Source organism: Hyperoodon ampullatus, assembly GCF_949752795.1.
Source record: "Hyperoodon ampullatus genome assembly, chromosome: 5".
Lineage (NCBI taxonomy): Eukaryota > Metazoa > Chordata > Mammalia > Artiodactyla > Ziphiidae > Hyperoodon > Hyperoodon ampullatus.
Window position 1 is genome coordinate 28686648 of NC_136918.1, and position 26077 is coordinate 28712724.

Below are 26077 nucleotides of genomic sequence, written 5' to 3' on the forward strand. Positions count from 1 at the left end.
TATTGTAGTAGAGCATACAGAGGTGGCTATTGCTGAAACTAACCCTGATTATGCAGAAGACATGTGGGACTTCCCTAGTGGTCCAGTGCCTGAGACTCACGCTCCCAGTGCAGGGGGCCCAGGTTCGATCCCTGGTCAGGGAGCTAGATCCCACATGCTGCAACTAAGGCCTGACACAGCTAAATAAATAAATAAATACTAAAAAAAGAAAAAAAAAGAATAAGACATTTCAATTGTTTGAGGACCAACCTAGCTTTTTCATAGGATTACTGGTTGTAAGGCAGTTTCACAGATAATGAAAGTCTTCTGCAATATGATGTAAAAGTTTTGTGATGTTGTTTTTTTTTGGTGGTTTGTTTTCTTCAGAGCAAATTCATTATTTAGTAGCGAAAAACCTGATGATTCTAGTGTCTCCCTTTTGCTGTAACTGGGTATTTTTGATAAAAGAAGGGCAGATCTAGACAAGTTTATAAGGAGAGGGTATGTAACTGTGTGATTCCTTTCTACCAATTTTATATTCCATTGATGCAGTTGAATAACTTTGCGTTCAGCACTGTTGTTTCTATAAATCATTGCCTATCCTGGGCGTAGTGTGTGGGCCTTAGAAGGTCTTTATTTGTCTCCGAATAACTGTGTATAGGATTCAGATTTTCCTTACATTTGCTAAAGCAGAGGATAAAAATGCCATCTTGTAGCAACCAAGAATATTAAGTAGATAAAGTTAGCAGGCAGAGGAATTTCATTGTGTTTGATGCATAACATTTATCATACAATCATTTATTTTTTCCTTGGTTTGGCGAAAACAAAGAATATATTGATCCTGAAATGAACAGACACAGCAGTCCGTATTGTTAGATCTTTATCTATTAAAAATGGAAAAACAGCACTTCAGCAAATTCTTTGGCCTCTCCTCATGATTACCCTATTTATTGATTGTTTGCCAAGAATGTATGCATCTTAAGAAAGCCAGGGTAAGAGCATTAAAAATATAATTTATTACGGCTTTTTCAAACAGAGTGCATTAATATTGTACTGCGAAGCACTGGGGCTCTATAAAAAAGACTTTCTGACGCCTGCAAACATGTAAGTTCCATAAATTCCTAAATAGGAGATTTCAGCTGTCTCTGGTATTATGTGATATTTGCACAGCAAACTTTAATGCCAGGACAGTTTTAGACAAGGATTCTACAGACTTCACTGCTCCTTATGGCAGACGTGCTGTTTACACAGGCTCATAAACCTTCAGCAAAAGCTCCTAAGACTGCCTTCAGGTTTAAATCATGGGGTATTTTTAGCAGTCAGCAGTGACCAGCGCACTCCCCTTTCCATGCTGGAAGGTTATGAAGTTGGTGGAGTTGGAAGCCTCATCCAGCACTTACACAAATAATCAGACAGTTCAGAGAAGTCCCGTTCAGCTTGACTCCCAGCATCCGGAGGACAATGTGACAGTTTGCTGGAAGGTTTAGCAGCTAGATTGGGAATTAAAGGCTACTGTTGTCGCTTTATCAGTAGCCACCTTAATGACCTTACAGGGCCCCTCTAAATAAAGTCCAAAACAACTCTCATATATTTCAACAGTTCGAAAAACCTACAGTTAATTTCATAGGTCTCAGGAGAAGCAAAGCGCAGAACAGGTCTGTATCATTCTATAGGAGGAGAAATCAATGTGTATGTTTTTGTTGTGTTAGTAACCCAATTCTTTGAAGACCTCAGGACAGGGGGAGGAGAAACCAAAGTACAGTAATTTCACTTCCTGCTCAAGTGCTTTTTTTTTTTTTTTTTTTTAAGCATTGCATTCATAGTGCCATTTTAAAAATGCAGTTTAATTGTAGAAGTTTCTCTGCTTACTTCAAGCAACAAAATTCCTACAGCCTTTTGGTGGTGGTGGTAGTATTTTTTTAAATCTTTTTCAAGTGCAGGGTTTCTGTTTGACATGTGCTAGATAAAAAGGCGGGCCGGGATGAGAAAGCACACCTTAAGAAAAGGGGTTGGAGGTTTTTGTTTATTTGTTTAGAAGGTTTTGCCAAAGTACCTTCCAGCCAAGGAAGAAATCACCAGTTTGCACACTGCTGTTGTTGCTGTGGTCTCCCCCAGTCTCTTTCTGATCCCTGATGGGTTCTCTCTCTGGTATAAAACAGCCGAATGAGTGACATGAATATTGGCAAGCTCCACAGCTTGTTTTTCCTCCCTAGCCTGTTGGGTCCCTTCAAATGAGTTTGCAAGCCTTTCTAAGTAAACCTAAAGGGGTTTATTTGTCAGAGCTAGAATCTCTTGTGAACAGTTCACTGAAGCTGTGGGGTAGATGCACACGTAGAAAAATGTAGCTGCTTTTACTGCCGGCTTTGTTCAGCAGCAGCAAGCAAAGAGGGCGTTTTTAAAGGGCATCCCTAGTGTCAGGAGGAAATCCTGATTTTTATCTCTGCTTGGCAGGCACTCGACACCTTCAGAAGTTGGTTGGATTCTGTGAGTCCAAAGGGCAGAGCTTATAGAGGCATTCATGTGAGAGCACTAATTGGGGATCCTGGGTGCCCTGTTAAAGTAACCCTAGTCACCATTTATGCTAAAGATGATACCTCCTGGCAGCTTGCCACAGTACAGTTCAGATGCATCTGCTTTTAACCCTTTTCCGTTTATCACTGGAAGTCTGACAGTGCGCTGCATAAACACCTCGAGTACTACCACGTTCCGTGATTTCTGTTTCTAGAAGCCTCTTTGCTAACAGTGGTGTGGCCTGTGTTTATTAATCATCTGGCTACTGAGTTATTACGTGCGATTACAGTAAATAAAGAGAGAACACCTCAAGTCTATGCAGATTCCTGTATCCTAAGATGCCCTGATGAGGCCAGTTTCCTTTCCTCTCATTTTTATCCCATTTGCTATAGCAAAGATTGTTCATTTTAAAGACGTGGTTACTGTGATACCTTTTTAGTCGGGTAGATTAAATGAGTAGCCATCAGAGTAAAATCTTATTCATCTACAGTATGCACATATCGAAATCGTGTATTTTGAACATCAGTTTGGTTAAGTTTTGTGTTTCTTCTATGGACTCGTTAAAGTCAAGGTCTTAAAAAAGGAGGAAAATGCTAATAATTTTATCATCAAATATAATTTGTTTGGATACAGACAATGAACATTTAATGTTAACAAAAGTGTGTAGCAAGCCCAAAGGTGGGTTCTTTTGAGGACAAGTGTAGCGAATTGCATTTGCATACCGGGTACCACTCACAGCAGGTCAGACGAGACCCTGGCTCCCCTCTCATCAGCCTTATGATTTGATCAGAAAGGTAGTTCTGCATTAATTGATGTGGGGAAACGCACTGTTAAAATTAAAGCAGAGCCCAAGTTACCTCAGGACCAAGTTCACATTCTGTTTCAATATTTCTCTTACAACTTAAAAAAATAAAAATAAAGGCAGGTGTATGTGTGTGTGTGTGTGCGCGCCTGGATCTCTGTGCCCTGTCTGCCTTGGAAACACAGCCGCCCCTTCTCCCACTGTGTTGAAGATTTATTTTCACGGCTTCGTTTTTCCTCCCTCCAGACTGTATTTCTGAAGATCGTTGGTTTGCGTCTCTTTTTCTCTGTGTCCTTGATAGGAACCATGCTACCGGTTTTCTGCGTGGTGGAACATTATGAAAATGCCATTGAGTATGATTGCAAGGAGGAACATGCAGAATTTGTGTTGGTGAGGAAGGATATGCTTTTCAACCAGCTGATTGAAATGGCCTTGCTGTCTCTGGGTTATTCGCATAGCTCTGCTGCCCAGGCCAAAGGTAAATAATGCAGACGTGGGGTTGGAAAAATTGCTTGGCATCCTTTGTTTACCTTGCAGAGAAAGCAACTGAATATTTTCATTCAAAGAACTGTAGCCTGTGTGTTACATGGGTTCCTTCTAGACTGTGGCTTTAAAAAAAATTGGCTTAATTCAGTTTGGTTTAGTTAACACACATTTTGCTCATGTGGAATGTCGAGGTAGATTTTTTTTTTAAATTACTTCAGCTGAATCATTAGTATGCTTATTGACCTTAATAATCTGCTCCACTGAGGACCCACAAGGAAGTGAGGAACGTATTTGAGCAGATGGACTGTTGAGAGTCAATTTGCATTTATGACTGAATATCTAGTTCTGTTTCTTTTATTCTGTTTCTGATGGTTTTATGGGCTGTAAAGTATTTTTCAGTGCTGATTCCCATTGCAGTAGAGAATCTTATCTAAATCGTAAAGCCATTTAGAACTGGTTCAGCTATGTCTTATTAGAACTTCCTGCAAGTTAGGAAAATGTGGCCTCTGCCTAGGTTTTATTGATGGGGTTTTATTTCCAAAATAATAAACAACCCCACCGTCATTTACATAATTTCACAATTTGGAAAGCTAAGCTGTGAATATTTTCATTGACCTGCCTTTTTAGAGGGAAGGGAATCATTCAAACAAATAACAATATTGCTTGTGGTGGGGGCAATTAAAAAAGGAAAAGAACAAACCTTCTACTAGGTATGTTATCTGAAGGGTAAAATAGTTAGTGACATATTCTCTTTATCTGGAATAGGGCTAATCCAGGTTGGAAAGTGGAATCCAGTCCCACTGTCTTATGTGACTGATGCCCCTGATGCTACGGTAGCAGATATGCTTCAAGACGTGTATCATGTGGTCACACTGAAAATTCAGTTACACAGGTGAGTCAGGACAGCAACTCTAGGGCAGAACACTCTACTTACCTGATCATCTGAAATAAAGCATCTCTGGTCACCCTTCAGTTGTGATTTACTCTGTGTTTCAGAAAGGTTAACCCAAATTGATTTTGTTACCTTACCCCTTCTGCTTTATTTTCCTAACTTCAATCTATCATTAAAAAGCAACCTTCCCCCCAAACGCATCTATCTGTGCAGGTTATCAGACGACGAGACTTTGTATGTGCAGTGGATTAAATGATGCGTTACAAGAAGGCATTTTACATAAAGTTTACTTAAGAGAAAAATATTTTTGCATATCATGAACAGTGCCATCTGTGTACATTTTGTGAAAGAATGCCTTATTCGCTATTGCCGAGCTCTTCTTCATTTATGTATATATATATTTTTTACCATTTTAACTTGTATGAACAGAGTCCTGAAAGGAAAGTGTTCCCACGTTCCCGTTTTTCACCATGGCTCGTGAGAAAGCAGCACACCTTAAATTGTCTTCCCAAGCACATCAGAGCAGGAAGGTAGAAGTAACGTGAAAAAATAGCCACCACAGGCAGCTGATGTATAATTCATGCATCGATACAGCAGATGTGTTGTATAAAGTAATTAACTAATCGGAACAATCAGGAGACCGAGAGCAATCTCCAGATGCATCTGTTTGATGCGCAAAATGAAATCTGTCTGTCTTAAAGGAACGTTCTGCAGCAGGATGCGATCTGGTCATAATCCCCTTTCTAATCTGTGTCTCCAATAGTTGCCCCAAACTAGAAGACCTGCCTCCAGAACAGTGGTCCCACACCACCGTCAGGAACGCGCTGAAGGACTTACTGAAGGATATGAATCAGAGTTCCTTGGCCAAGGAGTGCCCCCTCTCACAGGTACTTGGCATTGCCTGTCCTAAATGATAGGACATTGTGGGCAGTCCTAGTTGGAGGTGTAATAGGGTTCCATAGTCTAAGGCAACTGGCATCGGAAGCAAGAATCTCCCCAAAAGGCAAAGTGACTTGACCGCTGGTGATTTGCAAAAATATGCCCTATTCGTCCTGAACAGAGCCTTTACACTTTTTCTCCCTTGGGGAAAAGAGTGGAGGAAAAACAGCTCAGCAGAACTCTACACTAGCTCGATTGTAGATTCCTCCTCTTGAGTGCTCTGAGTTTGGAAGCTACATTGTCCTGAGAGCCTTTATTTAAGGGAATAAAGGTGGTATAACTTCCAGGCACCCCTAGGTGAGTGGGAAGGGCACTGCAAGTGTTAATGTTCAAAACTGCACCATGCTACCTCAATAAAACAAGAGTATAGTATAGTTTTTGGATACTTTGTTCATTACCAAAAAAAAAAAAAAGAAGAAATAGCATTAGTAAAAAAAAATTTTTTTAAGTAAGAACAGAAATCTCTTCCCTGTAACTAAAGGTTAAATAGTTATTATTCATCAGGATTTTGTCACCAGTTTTATGGCATTGGTTTACCGCCCCCCACCACCGCCCCAGCTTTTTTTTTTTTTTTAGTGGGATCATATGTTTTCCTCTGAGACGCCTGTCATACCATCAGGGATTTTTGAAATGAGACAAAGATTTATTATTATTGTACTCGAGTTTTTAGAGTGAATTTTGGTAGAGGGGCAATTAAAACTCTACTGAGAGATTGCCTCTGTTTCTAAATGTAAAGCCAAACATCACTTTTGATGATGCAGAGCTGATTTCAAATAAAAAAGAAAGGATGCTGTGGACCCGCTCTTCATGGGTTGCTCGTGTGGTCACAACGTAACTGTGTCATAATGCCATCTCTCAGTGCCCACACCAGTGAAGGTCACGCCACCATAGAGTATAGTTGAAGTGCTGGTCTGACTAGATTTTTACTAAATTTTTAAAGTTTTTTCTTACAAGTTTAAAATGTAAGTGTGAATGTTAGTCTGTCAGTCATTTGGACTTGAACTGTATGAGTGCTGTAAACATTTCTGCAACTGAGATATTCTCAAAATGTGTTTCTAATGTGATGGCCGTGAAGATACATGGGTACCTTAGGAAGGAAGGTTGTGGCCTTTTGTGCTGCCGTTTCATGGAACCTCCATGCATTGCAGGTTTGCTGCGTTACAGTCAACAGCTTTACTTTGTTATTTGTTAGCAATTATAGGAATGAAGCAAATGAATTAAGTTTACAATTAATGATGGCTTTTTATATTCTTTTAAGGTAAGCTATGGCCACAGGTAAAATATTCTCTGGTGTTAAGTGTCCGTTTCTTGAAAATCAGAGCAAAGTCTTTTTGTCATTTTAGCTGATCTTCTCTTTCTCTCTCTCTCACCCTTGGAGTAGGCAGGATGTGAATTTATAACCATCGAATAAAAGTAATTTAAATTAATTAAACACAGTTAAATCAATAGGATGATATAATGAAGCAGGTGACTCTTACCTCTGGGGCTTTGGATTTTGCAGACAACTCCAGATAGTTTGTCACTGGTTTCAGCATTTGAAAATTTGAAATGTCCTAGAATTAAAGGCTGGTTTGTTTGTTTGTTTGTTTGTTTAACTCAGCGTTAAAATACATATAAATACCCAGTATAGGAATCTCATGTATCTTGATGTTACTAAGTGTCCCATTGATTTGGGAAGGCAGAGATTTAAGGCATTTACTGTGAGCCGGAGAAGAGGATGCTAGTATAAGTATTTATTGAAACAGGCAGTGAGAACTAATTGTTAAATGACATCAACATTCAACCAATAAACTCTACCTCACTATAGCTTATAAATACAATTGTGAGTTTACTTAATGTTATCATGGGAAATGAATTGAATACAAACTATTATAATGTTAAACAGAATTGACAAAATGAAATTCAGGACTTGGTTTTGGAGTCAGACATGGGTGAATTTCCATAGAGAGGCCTCGAGAGGAACATGTGGGCCTGGGTAGCTGGGGACCCTGCTGTCATCCTTAAGTGGTGAAACTAGGCTGTAACTTCAACATCAGTTGTAATTACAATCTTCCTTTCTTTAAAAAAAAAAAAAAAAAGAAAAAAGTATACATCGTTCAGCAGTGGCAGCAAACATTTGAAATTAATTTAGTATTTAATATTATGAAAAAGTGCAACTTGTTCTCTAAATGAGGGGGTTATTTTATATTCTGCTGCATCATCTTCTATTTCTCTAGAATGAATTCGTGAATCTGATACTCAATTCGGAATGTTTTAATTATGGACTATTTTCCATTTGCTTCTTTATTTTCTCTTCTGTCAGAAGTTATTAGTTAGAGGAAATGCAGACACTCTAAGGCCTCAGCCCCAAATATATGATGAGCTTGGTAAAACTGCTCTTTTTTTCCTCCCTGGTGAGATTTGGTGATGAAGATGCTGTGGTGAAAAATGCCTAGCAAATAAATACGGCCTCAGTCTTGTACAAAATGGAACCTAACACCAAGAAATGCTACAGCTTAAGACTTTTTCCCCTCCCGTGGAGTTTTGATTCATTCACGTGAGAACTTTTAGCATACAATTCAGCATGCCCATTTTGCTGTACATTAAGGGTTTTGTTTTGTTTAATATGGTAAAATAGCCCAGTCTTGAATATAGCCATTGGGTCCCTTAATGATATGCTGAGCAGAATGTCCACCCTGTGGGCAAGGAGATTCCCTTTACTGAGGAGTGGCCAGGAGGAAAGGGGAGGGGCAGCCCCAGGAATTTGCCTGCGGTGTCTGGCAGGCCACGCCTCCAGTGCTCCCAGGAGGATTGTCCCCTACTTGCAAAGAGCAAGTCCAGTTTGCACTTCGAATCTTAGAACTAGAAGATGTTATCTTTCCCAGAGATTAAAGTCAAAATGCTGGTTAGTGACTGACCCCAAAGTCCTTTCCCAAGGATGCGTTTTAACGTGTTGATTTTAAAATGAAGACTTAGGTTTTCCTGCAGTAATGTTTTCTTGGATAATCTGCAAGGTTTTCTCTAGCTGCAGAAATTCCATTAAGTGTGGGTGGGGTTTGATTTATAACTCAGACCTTTATTTCTGTGACTGATTTCCTATCATAAATCTGCCCAAATAGATTGACATCCATTTATTGTTTTTTCTACCACGTGTTTATTTTTGTAAACTGTTCTAAGGCATAAGAAACCCTTAGCTCATTATGGATCTGAGGTTGGGCGCTGTGTTGTTACTCTTGCTTTTTTCAGTGGATGTGGTTAGGTAAGGTGGGTGTTGTATTCTGACCTGCAAGTAAGGAAGGGAGAATAAAGTCTGACGTGCGGATAAGAAAGCTTATGGTCATGGGAACTTGGAGGGTATGGATTTGGAAGGTAAATTGGGATTTGAAAAAGTAAATATTTTGATGTACAATAAAAAACATTTCATTTTGATTTAAGTTTCCCCTGAAGTTTTAGAAATTGAACTTGAACATTAGATAAATATATATACCTTCAGTACAAGGATAGATTCATTTTGTTAAAAGTATCATAAGTAAAAGGTCAGTTATTACTTCTGCCAGACTAGCGTCTTCCTTCTAAAAATGTTTAGGTCACGTATTCCTAAGGGATTTTAATCTGATATATGTGCATTTTTACCACCCTTCCCCACCACACACACATTCACATTTGTGTACACAAACACACTCACGCTCACACATCACCACTTTCATATTTTTAAGGTGCCGGTTCTTTCTGTTTCATTTCTCACCTGGGAAAAGGAGCTCCAAGCCCGAGTCCTCATAAAGTGAGAACTGTCATTTTTATTTTCAAGTAGCAAAAGATATATAAAATGAATTTAAATTTGAACATTCCAGTTACAAGTAACGTGGAGAAAAATGATATTTTGGTTTTCCTTTTTCTGACAGCATCTAAGGATGTAGAATGTGTCAAACTTTTCATTAGGTATTGGCAAAACAGGCGAAAAAAGCAGCCACCTTGCCCTGCTGAAGCTTGGCGTTTAACCATGCCCATTCTCTGAAACTTGACAATCATTTCCATAGACATTAATAAACCCCTGTGTTCAGCTGGTTTTCAGTCTGTATTATACAAAGCACCAATTTAAAAAATCCCTATCTGTTAGGCTGTAGATATATATATATATATTTAACTGTACTTCATATTATTTTTTTCATAATTTTTGGACCAAAATGACGTTTCTAAAAAAATTCCAGTAAACATTAATAATCACATTTTCTCCAGAGAATATCCAACATCAGTATTCAAATATTGTATTTCACATGAGAGTCTAACCTATGAAATTTATTCACATATTCACATATTTATTCATTCAAAAATATGTATTGACAGTCTTCTGTGTGACAGGCATTCTATTTCCTATGGAGTAATAAGGGTGACACATCTTAGTAGTTGAAATAATAGTAAGTTTCATTTAGTACTTTTACAGTATCAAGAGTGTATCTATCACCCTGTGTGGTATATGGTTTTATATCCCCATTTTCAGTTGAGGAACCCGAGCCATGGAATGTTTAATCAAGTCCCATGATTACGGAGCAGGTGAAGCAGAGGGGCGAGAATTCATACCCAGACCCTGTGAGCTTAATCAAGTATTCTCGGATGGATGGATGGAAGGAAAGATAGACAGATAGATAGATAGAGACAGAGGCCTTTTTAAAAAACCTTTCTCCAACTAATTTGATGTTTTATAAAATACATTTCTCTGAAATACTGATAACTACTTACAGTTTTCCAACTGTATTTATTCTTACTGCTGAAATTTTTCTTTAACGTATGTTTTGTTTTTGTATCTTTGATTTTGTCATTCTTACATTGACTCGCTTTAAAAATACCGTCATGCCCCTAATTTAGAGTATTCGAGTGTGATTGAGACCACGGGGACTGATTCCTGGGATAATCTGGTATTTGGTAGGTTCCAAAAAGTTTGACTGTAAGAACTCTGTTGGCAGTCACTTCTCCCCGTCCTTACATCCTGTCTGGATCAGTAGGTATAATTGCGCTAATAGCCCTTTGTTTTGACCCCCAAGACAATGTTAGATATTTACATGGGAAACAGTGGGCAATTTCTGTAGTCTATGTGAAAATATAGACCTTAGTCATTCACTGGCTCAATGTGGTGACCAAGGGTATAACTGGCAGCTCTATTTAAAGTTCCTGTTTGAGATGTGCTTGTAGGATTTTGTACCTGCCCCTTCCTAGCATAATATTGTAAATATTGTAAATCTTGTCATTAAATATCATATATTTTGAGGAAAAGCTCCACGTAGGAGCTTTTCTTTCCTCTTTTAAATGATAAAACTTTTCCCAGTTTTTACCATACTGTCCAAGGTTATGAATATCTGCTTTGCCAGGCATGGAAGTACTTGATACTAATTGGATTTTATTACCACTTTCAGCGATTGTATTAATGGCGAGATCCATAAAGGAAATGGTAAACCAGTCTTATGGGCAGTTGTGTGAATTGCTAAACTTACATCAGATTACTTTTTCTGTCTCCTTTTTTGAACCAGTTATTACTTCACTCTAGTACCTCTTTAAAATTAGACAGTGAGATATTGTTCTGTGTTAATAATGTAATACGTAGCATCTACAATAGACGTGTCCTCCAAATTACAAATTTGCTTTTTTGTGTCTCATCTATCAGGCTCATTTTTAGCCGATTTATATACATAAGGGTTTTACTGTAGCTTGACATTAGTTCACTGTAACCTTTCAAAAAAGCCAAACTTAATAAAGCATCTAACTTCAAATGGATTGATCTCAGATATTTTATGGCCACTATCTTTTCACAAGAATAAAACATAAAAGAGTTTAAGCCATGCCAATTTAGAGGGTGCTTTGACAATGTGTAAGCACTTCATTTTCACTTAATAGATTTTTACCTATGCTTTGTTTTAGATCTGAACAGGTTTCCTCTGACCTCAAAATCACTAATGCAAGGAAAATTACCATATCATGAGTGCATTTCCCCTATTTTTTTCTGATTTGCAGAATAATAAATACTGCCAAGGCTTAGGAGTAGACATGGCCTGAGAGAAAGCCTATTAAATGCTAGTTTGTAATTTTTTTAAAAAGTTAACCAAATCATGCTAATCAATCAGATTTTTTTACTCAAACAGCTAGTTTTAAAGTGCTTTTGGAGTGTCTTTTGTCGGAATGACTACGTAAATTTCAAGTTGGGCTTTATCTGGATTTGCTTTTTAAACCTGTTTTATTTCATGTCAGATTTTGGTCCCAAACAAACTCATAAACAAACAAACAGAAAACCCTAAATTCAGAATAATCAAAACAAATACTACACGCACCAAATTTTTTCCTCTTTCTTTGGAAACTGCTGGATTGTAAGGTGCTCTGAGTATTAAAAAACATAACAGAGCCTTTAACATAACAGGAGAGAGCGTCAGCCAGGCTCTGCAGTTCATTGCCAATTGAAATAAGGAACGCTCTTGCTGTTGGGACTTTTAAATCTAGACTTAAAAGTTATTTGTTCTGCTTAGCATTTTTAAAACGGTTCTATTAGGAATTGTATGTGCTTTAGTTTTAATTTTAACTCATAATGATTGTAAAGCACCCTGGGATCCTTGCATGAAGGGCTCTACAGAAATGTAAGATTGTAGTGGGTTCTAATATGCAGTATTATTATGGGGTGCTGGAGTTCCATTATGGACAATTCAGGAGGCTGCAGAATTCCGCATTGTAGAGAAGGTGGCTGACTTGAGAATCTTTTTCTTTTCTCTCATTCTTACTCTGAAACTTCATCCTCTTTAGTCATCATCTTTTTCTTTCTCCTTTTCAAAAGACTATTCTCTTGTATGGCAATATTTCCCCATGAAAATGCTAATCTAATTTAGTTTACTCAAAGAGGTTAAAGAGGCAAATGATGTTGAAAGTTAAGAACGATTAAAGCTTTAATTGTTAGCACCGTTTGAGATCACATTCTTATCTAGATGACAAGACAGGGTATTTCCTCATTGGGTACCACCCGACTGTGCCAGGCTTGTCCCATTTTACTCTCAATCCAGCGTTTATTCCTATGCAACTGAAAAACGTGGAGCAAACCAAAACGAGTATTAACTTTATGAAACGTCACGATAAATATTTCCCCAAATGTGTTGAATCTCCTCGATTATGTTAACATAGGGCAGAGCTCGATCTCATTTTCTTTTTATTTCTTAACGGAACTATCCTTGGAAGTGATATATTTCATCAGCAACTCTTTGCCATCACATAATTAGTAAGCATTCGTTCCATGGGAGTCAAGAATGTGAGCTCTGTCGTTACCGCTCTGTAAATTCAGGCGAGTGACTCTCCATGCCTCATTTTTTAAATCTATAAAGTAGCAAGATAATAGTACCAACTTTTCAGGATTGTTAGGAGAATTACATGAGTTAATACTTGTAAAGCATTTAGAACATCCCTCAGTTCTAAAGTACAGTATAACGTTACTTGTTTTTCTACAGCGTGGGGATTGAGAGTTTGAAATGGCACTTGTGGGTCTAAGAAACTTTGTTGCTAACATAGAAGATTTTGATACAAGTGTCACTTTTTATGGAAACAACCAAGAACTTTTCATTTGTGAAAAAATTAAAGGGCCGTTTTATAACTAACTCATTCTAACCTTTAAGGAATGCTTTTAGTGCCATCCTTAGAATCAGTATAAAGGTCTGATGCATCTTAAAATGCAAGTGGGGGAAGACTCAAGCATGATGCTTTAAATAAGCACATTTGAAAGTTAAGCAGATGTGGTATCTTAGACTGGACAGTGTCAAAGATGCCTGGTGTGGACTGTCCTCTGGATGTGAGTTTTCCCAGTGCTCCTTCCTTTAACTACCCTCCACCCCCCCACTCCCTACATCCAAAGCTCTGTCCCTCCTTTATGCCCCCCCAATAGCACTTTCCACTTTGTTTTGTAATTATCTGTGGACTAACTCCGTTCTCTGAGAACACTGTAATTGATGGTCACAAAGGGACTAAGTTTTATTCATCATCACATTCAGAGATCTGACACATAGTAGGATCTCAGGCATATTTGTCAAACCTAAACAGCCTCATAGAATTTTCATCATGTTTATTTCGTGAGCCTATAAACTATGTCAGTAGTTTTGTTAGTAGTATTTTATATGTAGTCTTATCTGTAATATCTTACTTTACAAAATATTTTTCCTATTACACTTAATTCTGAATTTTTAATTTACCTTACCAAGAGCAAATTACTTCTACATTTTCCTCTAAGAAAACCTACTGATATTCCAAGCTGTCCCATATTTTTGCTTATATTGTTAATGTTCTTGAGTATATGTACAAAACTTCTATGTTTGTAAGCAGAACAATAGTCTTGGGAGGTACAAGGGACCCAGAGATCTAAAAACTGCTATAAAAGACCTAATTACACGTCACTGTTAAGCACACTCTTTAACAACATATTTCCGTGCACATTTAAAATTTTTCTTTTATAATCAACTATGTATTTCAGCTTGGCTAATAGGTTTCATTTTGTCTCAATTGCATTATATTTGAGATCCATGCTTTTTTACTATTAGTCTATTTATTTATGTTTGTCTATTTCTCATTTTTTAAGAAAAATATAAAGCGGGGGGAATGCCAATAGCAGAATCAAATGATTTATAGACCAAGATGCTGACACTGCCAAGCTGGAAATGCCTGCAGTTAGTACCACCCCGTGTTAGCTCACAATGTCCCTCCCTCAGCCGAGGTTCCAGAGGCCCCATTTGGCATTGGAGACTCCGTTTGGGGCTATAAACATATAATGTGTAAAAGTCAGCGGTGTGAAGGTCCAGAATCACCTGAATTTAGAGAGAGCTGCAAGTGGAGATAAGTGTTGAGCCATTCCAGAACAGGCCTCAGGGGCTTGGTTTGTCCACCCTTCTGCAGGAGCACCAGCTCAGCCTGGCTCTCATGCCCCCGGTGGTGGACTGAGCTCCTTACTTCATGACGGACAGCCCGTCCAAGCACATTTTTTTTACCATTTCACCATAACTCCCAAAGAGGTGATTACCAGTATATGGCATTTTCCTAAACTGTAAAGCATTTTCATAATACTGATAGAGGTGAGCTAGGTTAATTTGATTTTTCTCTATGACCTCATCTAGAGGTGACATTGGTTTATATTTATTTAGTAGACGTGGGAAATCTTGGCTAACAGCTAACAACTAATAAAACACAGAAATCAAGGACATGGTTTAGCCCTCAGTCTCCTGTGAAATCTTGAATCAGATCTGGGTGTGATCTGCTGCCCACGCAGTGGTCTCCCAAGGGTCTGTGCAGACCCAGAATTTCCAAGCCTCTTTGGGGGAGTATATATGTGGGGAGAGCTTCCATGGTTTCATGAGACTCCCAAAGAAAGTCTTTGGCCCCATAAAGCTAAAAAGCAGTCCTACTTTTCTCCCCAGTTTTTAAGCAGTGTGGCTTAAAAATCTAATAACGTTCATACAAGGAAGGAAGGCATATAAAATCTGTGAAGAGTTACAGAGTCTAATTCTAGTATTTACTTTTGGAAAAATGGATTGTTCAGACTACTTTAGTTCTTTTTTTCACTCTGTGGCTTGAAGTTTCTCAAAATGCTTTATTTAGGACCTCTGGAATTTAATACAAATTTGGTGTCTTTTTCTGCTATTTCTAAGTACAGATATGAGAAATCTTAATCTCCATAGAGAATGGGAGATTTAACCACACAAGGGCCATCAGAGAAAGAAGAAGCAAGCATTCCCAGTGCTCAAGATTTAGAATCTTAGGAAATGATTTTTGCTATAAAATCAAATAAAACTCATTAGATTTATCTAATGAAAAACTTGTGAAAATTCTATTTGGAGTAGTGTAATATTTAATTTAATGATAGTATATTTTTAATAATCATATTATAAGCAAGATACTGAGGGACTCCAACCTTCCTAAAAAATAAAACTGTAGTTGGGGATGTCTGCACAGTGAATGGATGATGGGTATAACAATCGCATCTTCTTTAGTCACTAAAGGAGACCCTGTAGGACCTGTGTCTGGGAATGCCTACAGATCTCATAGAATCTTCAAGCTGTTAGAAGGAACCTTGCAGATTATCTAGTTCATTTCCCTTCATATTGCAGATGAGCAAACCTAAGCCTCTATGTGCAGTTAGTTTGAAATATTACATGCCCTTAGTAACAGTATGCTTTTTAGCAAATATTTTCTAATTTAAGCTCTTTACCAACATATTCAATTCTTTTGAATAAGAAGGTTTCAGTAGCGTTAAGAACGATCTAGACGGATACTTATACAAAAAGATAGAATAGAGAATCTGGTCAAAAGATATTATCTGGGCCTTATGTAAAATTACTTTAATTATGCGGAAAAGCCATACGAACTGTGAGCCAGCATTTCCTTTAAACATGATGAATTGGCTATTTAAACCATTACATAAAATTCCTGTGCTTCGAAACGGTCACATTTTCATCTTTAGGAAATGTAGTAAGAGAATTAAAACAGAATTGCCCAGGTTCTCTTTGTGCTTCCTTTTGTATTCCTTTGGAGCTTTGTACCGAGTTTCTATTTTTAGCACGATACAAGGGTGACTCTGTGTGACGATGCCATTTTCAGGCACCGGGATTGATCAAGATGGCAAGAGCCATAACTATGACAACTGGAGTTTAAGTAAAATTTAGAAGTGATTAGTCTCTTCTCAACAAATCGAGATGCCGAGTATGCCCCAGTTGTATCTCCCAAGAGAATAGCTTAGAAAGCAATAAAGGATCCAGAGGGAAAGATTTGGGGAACATAAGCTAACATCACAAACAGAATATGACACGTAGAAATCCTGCCATTTGCTTCCCATAAATTGAAACCCGATTCCCGTCCTCCCCTCCCCACCCCTCCCTCAATACCAGATGGGGACTACCTGTGAATTTTCAACAAATTCATTCCATGTCACCATCTCCTATGATTCCTTGTTTGTAGTATTTGATATCCTTTGGGATGAAAAGAAAACCCCATTTACTGAGAATCCCTATTAAAACAGTGTTTGAATGTGGAGTTGATTCCATTTGATCTGAAGTTAAAATTTGACCTTTAAGTTTCCCACGCGCATCTAAAAACCTGCTGTGAAAATTCAGGCCATAGGCAGGCCGGACCTAGAGAAAGGGGAGGGCCAGCCGAGTGTGTGAAGTTACACTTGTCAAAAAATAAAAATGTGAAAGAATAGAGAGCCAGCAGTTTGACAGATTGTTCAGTAAATGCTCATTTTATTGAAAATTATAAAAAGGTGCTTAATGTCTCTGTGCCATTAATACAATACATAAAAAGGTTACTGTCAAGATTAGTGTTCCAACCCTGAAAATTAACTGCGGGGCTTTATAAAGCATCACTGTGTGTCGCCTGAGAAGTTAAAGGTTTCTGTATATACATTCTGCACGCACGGACATTTATTTCGGAAAACAATTATTTTAGACTTTATGCCAAAGACATTAGCAGTGATGTGCTTTCATTTAAGACGTGGATGTACCAGATATATATTACAGACAAGGTAGAACCATGAAAAATCGCCTTACAGAATTAAACCTGTGCAAGATGATTTCCCTGGTGTCTCTGGAGTATTCCGATTCAAAACATACATTCCTTCCTACAGAACAAGATATTCAGATTCCTTAGTTGAAATTAATTAGCATTCAGAAACCAGATAGCATGTTTTTGGGTATTCATGAGATCTCTGTTTGAAAAAAAAAATGTTTTTAACTTGTAGAAATGTGTTGCAACACACAGATGGGAAGAAAAAGGAAAAAAAAATCTCTTTAGCAAGCACTGTGTGTAAAAGGAATATTACATTTTGCACACTCCTGATTGCTCTGTGTAAACAGTTTTTGACATCTGTCTTTATAGTTTTCGAGGAGAGGAAGACTTTGTTAAAAGAATCATTTTTATACAGCAGTCCCCATTTCAGTCTTGCTTTACCTGTATTATGAAAGCAGATGGTCTGCATGTCTTTTGAATATTTATAACTATCAAAAACAATCTCTTGCTATTCACCCTTAGGCTTATGAGATGTCAGGACTGTTCTGGTTGAAAAAAAATCATCTTGGGTGTTTACAGAAAGAGGATTACATTAAGCTGAAATGACTATACATTTTCCAGTTTAATATTTGTCCATCAGCTGTTTAATCGTATTTAGATAATTGTGTAAATAAGATGTTGTAGCTTTTGCCCTCTCTGCTGATGGAGCCTGAAAGCTTTAAACTTGGGTGAACCACCATTTTGTAGAGGCTCTGGCACCTCTTCCCACCTCAGTCAGACCATCCACAAGTCTTTAGTAAGTTTTGATCATGATATCATAGCCCTGTTTAAAAAAAAAAAAAATTGTGCATGGAGAGCCTGTATGGAGATCACATGAACGCTAGGGACCTGCTGGCTTCCGGTACAGGCTGTGTAGTTTATTAGAGTGAACTGTAATATGCAAATAGGGTCCAGTGCTCCAATTACCCTTTAAAGATGGCATGGCTTTCTCTTTCTTCTCCATGAGCACGCAGCGCTTTGAGGGTATTTTGGAAAACTTTTGGTATAGTCGGGGTTAACTGGTTTTTTGACTGGAAGCTGAGCAATCAGAGATAACAGATTTTGCTGTGGTTGGTTGATTTGGCAGAAAAGCATGAACAGTTTTGGTTTAAATGATTGAATAACCTGATTAGCATTGTTTGGGGGTGGGTTTTTTTGTTGATGTTAAAGGCACAGCAAAGCAATTTTAAGGGTAATCAGATCACTGCCTTTTCCCCAGTTGATGAACCTTTTTTTCAGAAGGCCTCACCTCTCCCCCCAACCTCTTCCTTGGCTCCTAAGATGACCAAGGAGAAAAATAAAAAAACTCTCTTCCTTCGGTTTTCTAAATGTGTTATAAATACATACTTAACAGTGTACGTCCTATTCTAGCGGGGGGTTGACAGGATAGAATATTTTGAAAAAATTATGTAACCTCCACCAAATTCCTTATGGGTTTGGGGGTTGTTTTTTGTTTTTCAAACGCGGAGACCTGCAGTATTTGAGAGCAAAGGTTCAGAATGTTCTAACCATATCGAAGTCAGGCTGTAGAAAAATTCCACCCTTACCTTTTCACAATTAGAAAGGTTATAAATAATGTATTTGGCTGAAAAGGAAGCTCAGCCTGTGGCAGATGGTATCATTCTAGAGAACCAGGGTTTCTGTGAAGATGGCATTCTTTCAGATCGGAACTCGAGCAGACTCTCAGAAAGAGCCGGAGCTCCTCATAGGGCGCAGACATGTGCTTTATGGATCTTAGAAAAGCTTACAACTTGGCTCCTAGGACGAGAATATTGTGTCACACTGGGGTTAGGAGACCCACAGCCAATTTCTGCCGACTTCCAAACTGTATTTCCTGATGCTGGAAGCTGGGGGCTCTTCCTTGGTTTGTGTTCCTGGGTAGCATTTGAACTTGGGATTTAAACTGAAGGAGTTTTATCAGCCTGGTTATTTTAGTCCCTGAACGTGGATGCTTTCCCCAGACTGGCCACCAAATAAGAAGACTTGCCAGGCAAGTCGTGCCCTTTTCCCGGTGCTTTGGAAAAGCTCGTATAAATAGACACCCGGAGATCTGGGAGAACACGAGCACCGAGCTCCGTGACTTCCAAGACATCTGTGAGGAAGTAACTTCAAAAACCTGGAAGGGAGCTCTTGCAAATTCAAGAACAAAGGTTTCTCAAACTCTTTGAGTTCAAGCTTGACAGCTAAAACTGATGGATCGAAAAGATTCCCTGTGACAATTAATCTAACCTTATCTTTGACCTTTAAGAAAACGAAGAGAGAGGAGGACTTTCTGGTAGCCTGCAGTAATGACTTATTTCAGTGACCTTTTATCCATCACCAAATAGGTGCCCAGCCCTGTGATAGGTCCAGGCTGTATGGAGATAAGCCCCAAGGCTCACCCACCTAGTAGGAAATAAACAGCGTGACGGGTGCCATAGAGGTTCTATGTACAGGATGTTTGGGCCGTCAGGAAGAGCCTTGCAGGAGTCCGCACTGAAATTGTATCCTAGGTGAGCAGCTGTTAGCTAGAGATGGAAGAGGGCGTGGATCAAATAAGTCAGAGGAGTGGTGTGTATCTTCCTGTTGTCAGCTACCACCTGGTACCTACTGGCCAGCTTTGGAAGATACCACCAAATTGGAATATTGAAACAAATGGAAATGCTCTTTTTCATTGATGTTTTCCCTTGTTATCCCTTGACCCGACTTGTCACTGAATCATTTAATTTGTATCCTCTTTGTTCTTTCATAAGAAAATTTCTTTGACTTAAAATACATCATTTGAAAATTGTATCTAAGACTCATATGTTATTTAAAGCATAGTCTTTCGACTGATCTGAAATGTGATCACATAATAAAAGCCAGTGAAGAGGGAGGCGGAGGGTTGTCATAGTAATTAACTTCTCTTAAGTCCATACTCCATATGTTCCAGGCTCTGTGCTAATTGTATCACATTCATTGTTTTATTTATTGTCAGTCCAAGTGGAGATAGTATGTCTCTTCAAGTCATTATTTTTCTAGTGACTTGGTCAGTTCTAGGCACATAGCAGGAGTTCCATAGATAGTTGCTGGATGAATGAAAAAAAAAAAATGTCCATATGAACAGGTTCTCAGAACAGCCCCAAGAGGTGACTGCTGCTGACATTCCCGTTTAGTACTGGGAATTGTCATAGTGGTCAATTAATCTGACCGAGGTCACACTACCAGTGTGTGATACATCTTGGACTTGAATGCAGGTTTAGCTCATTCTGCTTCATCAAATGAACATTCAGTGTGTATTTAATACATGCCAGGCATTTGGGCTGGAAAGTAATACAGAGCCCCAGACCTGCATGGACTCATAGCTTAGTAAGTAATCTTTTTAAACTACATAGTATCTCCTTTTGATTGACAGAAGAATCCCAAGTTCTTTCTCAGAAACATGGATCTTCATTTACCTACCCCCTGTCCATCCTCAGCCCATAGGAAAGTATTATCAATCTTGACTTTCTCTTCTTTGTATTATCAAAACAAGAGGTGTTTCTTTATGATTTTCCAAATTGAAGATAACAGGACTGAATGTGATCTTTCAAATACCGTGTGCCCCCCCCAAGATTCTGAAATCTCTCTTCCCTGCCTTTAAAACTCATAGATCTAGTTAGATGCCATGCCTAAGCCTTCAATGGGGATTTTACCACAGGGAAAACAAATGTCTCATGCAGTGGCTGTCTAAGCAGTTTAGTTGGACATATCACTGCATATTGTTCCAGTAAAAATAGAGGTGACCCCAAGTTACCTGAATTATGGACTATTTCCCAGCCCCCTAAAAGCACAGAAAGATAGAGAATCTAGAAAGTTGCTTTGGCATGCATCATAACCTGTGGATTAGCCTTTTGACTTATGTCTCACTTAGGCTAATATTTACGTTATTCAGAGTTTCCCTAAGCCCGCACCACTTGACAGAGTAGAAAGCATCCAGAAAGTCACTTAAGGACAGAGCCTACCAATTTAGGGTTAAACGAGGGCAGGGGGAAGCTTTGATGAACACGCACATATGGATATTATTTTCTACATATGGGTAATAATGAACTACATAGCACAGTTACATATGGGCTCTAGTTTTATAAAAATATTTCAGATGTTTTTTTTTTCTTTTTCCCACACATTGTATATTTTTCTTCTTCCCCCACCCCCATATATTTTCCATTCTTGCTCTACTGAATCACATTAAATTGAAATGATCTGTTTACATGTCTCTTCCTAATAGATGGTAAACTTCTTGTAGGCAGAGGCTGTATCTATCTGCCCTTGTATCCCTAGTACCAGCCAGGGACGTAGTAGGTGTGCAGCAAAGAGCAAATCTCATAGATGGAACCATTGGCAAAGTCAGGTAGCCTGGACATTTGTCAAAAACCTCAGCAAAATTTTGATATTTCAGACTTTTCTGAAAACTAAGACATAAGCTACATCTAAAATTTACATGTACTATTATGTTAACATTTAAGAATCCGCCAGCATGTCTAAGTTGAAGAGTAATAATTTTTTAAAAATTGGACCAAAGTAGAAGAACATGGGCTCTCACCCATTTGCAGAATCACAGTGATCCATCAGCCATCTCAGTAGTTTTCTTAGTGTCTGACTTTATTGATCCATCATGAATAGAGTAAGTGTGATTGAAGCTGACAGATTGTTAACTGGATCAGGTAATCTTCTGGGTCTGGTTTTGGCAACATTGCTAAGTATCTTTTTGTACCTTGGACTGAGGGACTCTCTTAGTCTGGATTAATGGCAGAGTATCATGAGCACATTAAGAATGTCTTTTTAGAGAAATGTAAAAATGACTATCCAGTAGAAAGTGTCAAAAAAAAAAAAAGATATCATAGTGCCTCTTAGGAAAGATAGCCATGTTTTACATCAGTAATGGAACTCCAGCTTATCCTTCATTGGAAGTTCTTCAAAGATCCCCAAGGTTTACATATTACGGGAATGTGTGCACATTACAAAATTAACACTGATGACGGATGCCAGGAGAATCAATGATAATCAAAAAAGCTCTACATTATAAGTAGCTTAAAGAAGATAATGATGTAAAAATACTTTTGTCCCCAAACTGGATTTTCTGGTTGTTCCCCGCCTTCTGTAAACCGTTTCACCATAGACCACCTGAAGTCTGAAATGTAAGTTCTCATGTTTCTACACATAGGAGTGGAGGACAGATTGGCTCTGCAAAGTCTAACTATTCCTACGACTCAATTGGAAATTAATTTAGCCACTACTAGAGAATATGAGTGTTGTGGCTGGAAATAACCATGATCAAGTCACTGAAATGACCAGAACCAAAATTTCCTGGGAAGAAAATACTTTTCTTTGTTGAAAATGAGTTTAAAAAAAAAAGACAAAACTAGTAATACATCAAAATCATTGTCTTTCTTCATTTTTCTATGTTAAGCTGTTGACTCCATTTTCCAAGCTTTTGTTATTAGAAGCAGGATGAAGACAAGTGACAAAATAGGGCGTTTTCTTTTTTGTAGTATCCTTGAGAGATGAGTCACCATGAAATGCATATTTTTAAAAATGATATGGTTAGTTTGAAATTCAAAACCCAAGCTTTACTATATATGAAGCTAGCAATAAGATAGCAGCATATTTGTTTCTTCTGTTAGAGGATCTTTGTGAATAGTTTTTCTCTTCTTAAATGTGGTCAGTCAGCCTTGCAACAGTGTTAATTTACCTCCAAGTGAAACCCAAATACTATGAGTGGAAAGTGCAAGGGGTGTTTCCCAAACTTTAGTGGGCGCGCAAATCCCCGGGGATCTGATTAACATGCAGGTGCTGCTTGACCAGGTCTGGGGTAGGGCCCAATATTCTGCATTTCTAATAAGCTTCCAGATGATGCTGATATTATGGTCCCTGGGCCATCCTGGGAGTTGCAAGGATGGAGAATTTAGTCACCAAACCACAAAGTGGCATTTATTTATGAATTACAATCAGAAAGTCACCTCCAAGTATTTGGATATATTGGGATCGGTGGAAGTTTGAAGTTTGTCCGCCCAGGAACAGATGACATTGGTGGAGGTCCCATACATACTAAAGCAAAGTCTGTGGGTGTGATCATTTTATACCAGTCTCAGTGGACTGTTACTTTCTACTTAAATAAAGCATTTGATGCTCTACTTACTGACTTTGAAGAAGTCATGGCTTTAGGCTACAAGTGTGAAACAAAAATGTATTGGTACTCAGTTGATGAAAAAAAGTTACAGTTTCCACAATTGAAATCATGTCCATGTTCTGTCTTGTGCCGCTGTGTATTACAACTGTTTCCACCCCCCTCTTCATGCAGAGTATGATTTCTTCCATTGTGAACAGCACTTACTATGCAAATGTCTCAGCAGCAAAATGTCAAGAATTTGGAAGGTGGTACAAACATTTCAAGAAGACAAAAGATATGATGGGTAAGCAGAAAACCATTGCAGCGGTGGCTACATACCATTACGTGTCATTTGGGGGTTTATCCAAGTTGCATGTAAAGCCAGGTCTTGTGATTGCCCAATTAGAGATCAATTTAGAATGTTTCTTGGAGGGTGGGGAGTGGGTCTGAGTATAATGAGATAATTAAATTCAATAAATGTTTGTGTTTAAATCAGCCCAACTGACTTGGTTGTCAGACATGCAGGAGATGGAGGCGAGGCAGGGGGGAGCTGTCATTTTTTTAACATCTCAGTGAAGACCTAACCAGGCCTTGAATAACTAATATTGGCTGTGGGTTCTCTCAGAGATAAATCATGCTTTTATGTTCTTTTGAGTTTTGTTTGAGAGAAAGGGAAAGTGCCAATTTTTACACCCAATTTTTGAGGATATTCAATTGTATTTATAGTCTCCACAGTTGAGATCAAGTGACGTTTACAGCTATAGTCTCCAGCCCCCCAAGATAGGCACTTTGGTGAGCATACTGCTTTACCATCCGTAACCAAAGAACCATTGCATCATTCCTAGACTCTCAATGCCATGGCATCCTATCTTAACATGTAACTTTAGGTCAATATTTGTTACATAGGAAATACATTAAAATTATCTGCAGTGTGAAGTGACAGATAAAAGTTGTGTGTTGTACCCTAGCATTTAGATTATGTCATTTCTCCCTGTTGAGTTTGTTAGTGTTCGTTAAATCAAACACTGTGATTAAGGTTAATGTTTTAATTTCTATTAAGGTTTTCTTTCTTGTACCTTCCAAATAAAATGTTTTAAAATAATATAGGAATGGGATGTTTCATATGCATAGCATTACATTGTGTTTTAAGTCTATTTCTGTTTACTTCCATTACATTCATTTAGTAAAACAATAATAACTTCTCCTGAAGATTTTAAGAGGCAAGAGAACCTGAATTTTGAGCCTGTTTTAGCTTTTAATATTTGAAGCAAAACCATCCATCTACCAAAACAGATTCTTTGCCGTTTATAGCTTAGAGCTGTAATGAAGACAATGCATCATTTTTTGGAATAATTGCTTGAATTACTATTCCCTATGAATGGCCCACTTGGGCTGATATCACTGGTAGAAATGGAAGGTTTCTTCCCCAATGCTTAGTTATATTTTGCATATATCAGTGACTATAGCAATATGATAAGTTCCTCTAAATGTAAAGCCTGGATATTTAATAAAAAGAGAAATGATGATTAAAATCAACCCAGAGTCCACACATGGGAAGCATGGTGTACTATTTATTTATTTATTGGCTGCACCACACGGCTTGTGGGATCTTAGTTCCCCAACCAGGGATCAAACCCGGACCCCACAGCAGTGAAAGTGCGGAGTCTTAACCACTGGACCGCCAGGGAATTCCCATGGTGTACTATTTAGAAAGACTCACCTACTGACCATCCTACTGACCAATAGTATTGGTCACTTACTATTCACTCTCAGCCAGTCCACGTGAGGGATCTAGCCAAGGGAGAAACGTTCGTCCTGTGTGGGTGGTAATAAATTGCAAGATGGTGACAGTATCACCATTGCATCAGAGTGACTCCCTACCCCTTCCTTGAAAGATTGTCATAGCATCTGGTGATGGTCACAGCTTCTTCAAGAAGCATTTGGGTCTTAGCAACACTGGGTATGCTGGCTTGCAATACATTAAGTCTTTTGCTTCATTCTAAGAAATATTTGCAGCTATACCCGTCATCTAACATGATAGTTAGAATTCAGCAAAATGGGACGTATAAGATACCCAGCCCAGTGTTCAGCATGCACTCAGTTATCATTACTGATCATTATGACCACTTTTATTATTTATTATATTGATTACTTTTTTATATTAATGGCTAGGTTAAAATTGAACATAAGTAACATTTGTGTACTCTTTTTTTCTTGCAAACTTTTTGTCTAGAGTAGTAACAGTAAATGTATATATTATGAGAAAATACTTGCATATTTCTTTTTTCTACAGTTGCATATGATGTTTTCCTAGCTCCACTCACTCTTTCTAGTTGCCGTTAAGCAAATAGTGTTCTTCTAGAAGCTATTTGTTTTTTGGGGGCCACATGCACCACGTGGCTTGCGGGATCTTAGGTCCCCGACCAGGGATCGAACCCAGGTCCTCAGCAGTGAAAACGCCAAGTCCTAACCACTGGACTGCCAGGGAATTCCCTAGAAGCTATTTTAAAATAAATGTTGCCTTATAAGAAGTAAGAGTGAATAATCGCTTGACCCCCAAACTAGTCACATAGAATTTGAAAATAATTGATTTCTGGCCTTCCATCTAAACCACATTATAAAACTAGAAAGTGTTACGTGCCTTTCAAAGTTTGTGCCATGGTGCAGAGGACAAAAGTAAAAACATAGCCAGTTGCATTCCATCTTGAGATGTTCTTAGTTTCCTTGGACCTTGGGTGGGCCCTGTGCCTTCTGTCTATATTAGGGAATGATCAGAGATCCTTATCAATGCAGATCATTGTTGACTCAATGTGATTTTCCTTCTTGTCCACTTCAG

General features: G+C 38.3%; 1 protein-coding gene across 3 annotated transcripts in view; it reads left to right on the forward strand.

Annotated features, from left to right (window-relative positions):
• Positions 1–26077, forward strand: part of SATB1 (SATB homeobox 1) — a gene marked incomplete at both ends in the record, with an annotated part of 72946 nt that overhangs the window by 505 nt on the left and 46364 nt on the right. For all 3 annotated transcript variants that reach the window (XM_079705330.1, XM_079705331.1, XM_079705332.1), the window contains 4 exons: positions 3594–3770; positions 4544–4670; positions 5434–5557; positions 23434–23545. In XM_079705330.1, coding sequence (XP_079561456.1) covers positions 3594–3770; positions 4544–4670; positions 5434–5557; positions 23434–23545 — 540 coding nt within the window. The remainder of the gene's footprint in view (positions 1–3593; positions 3771–4543; positions 4671–5433; positions 5558–23433; positions 23546–26077) is intronic.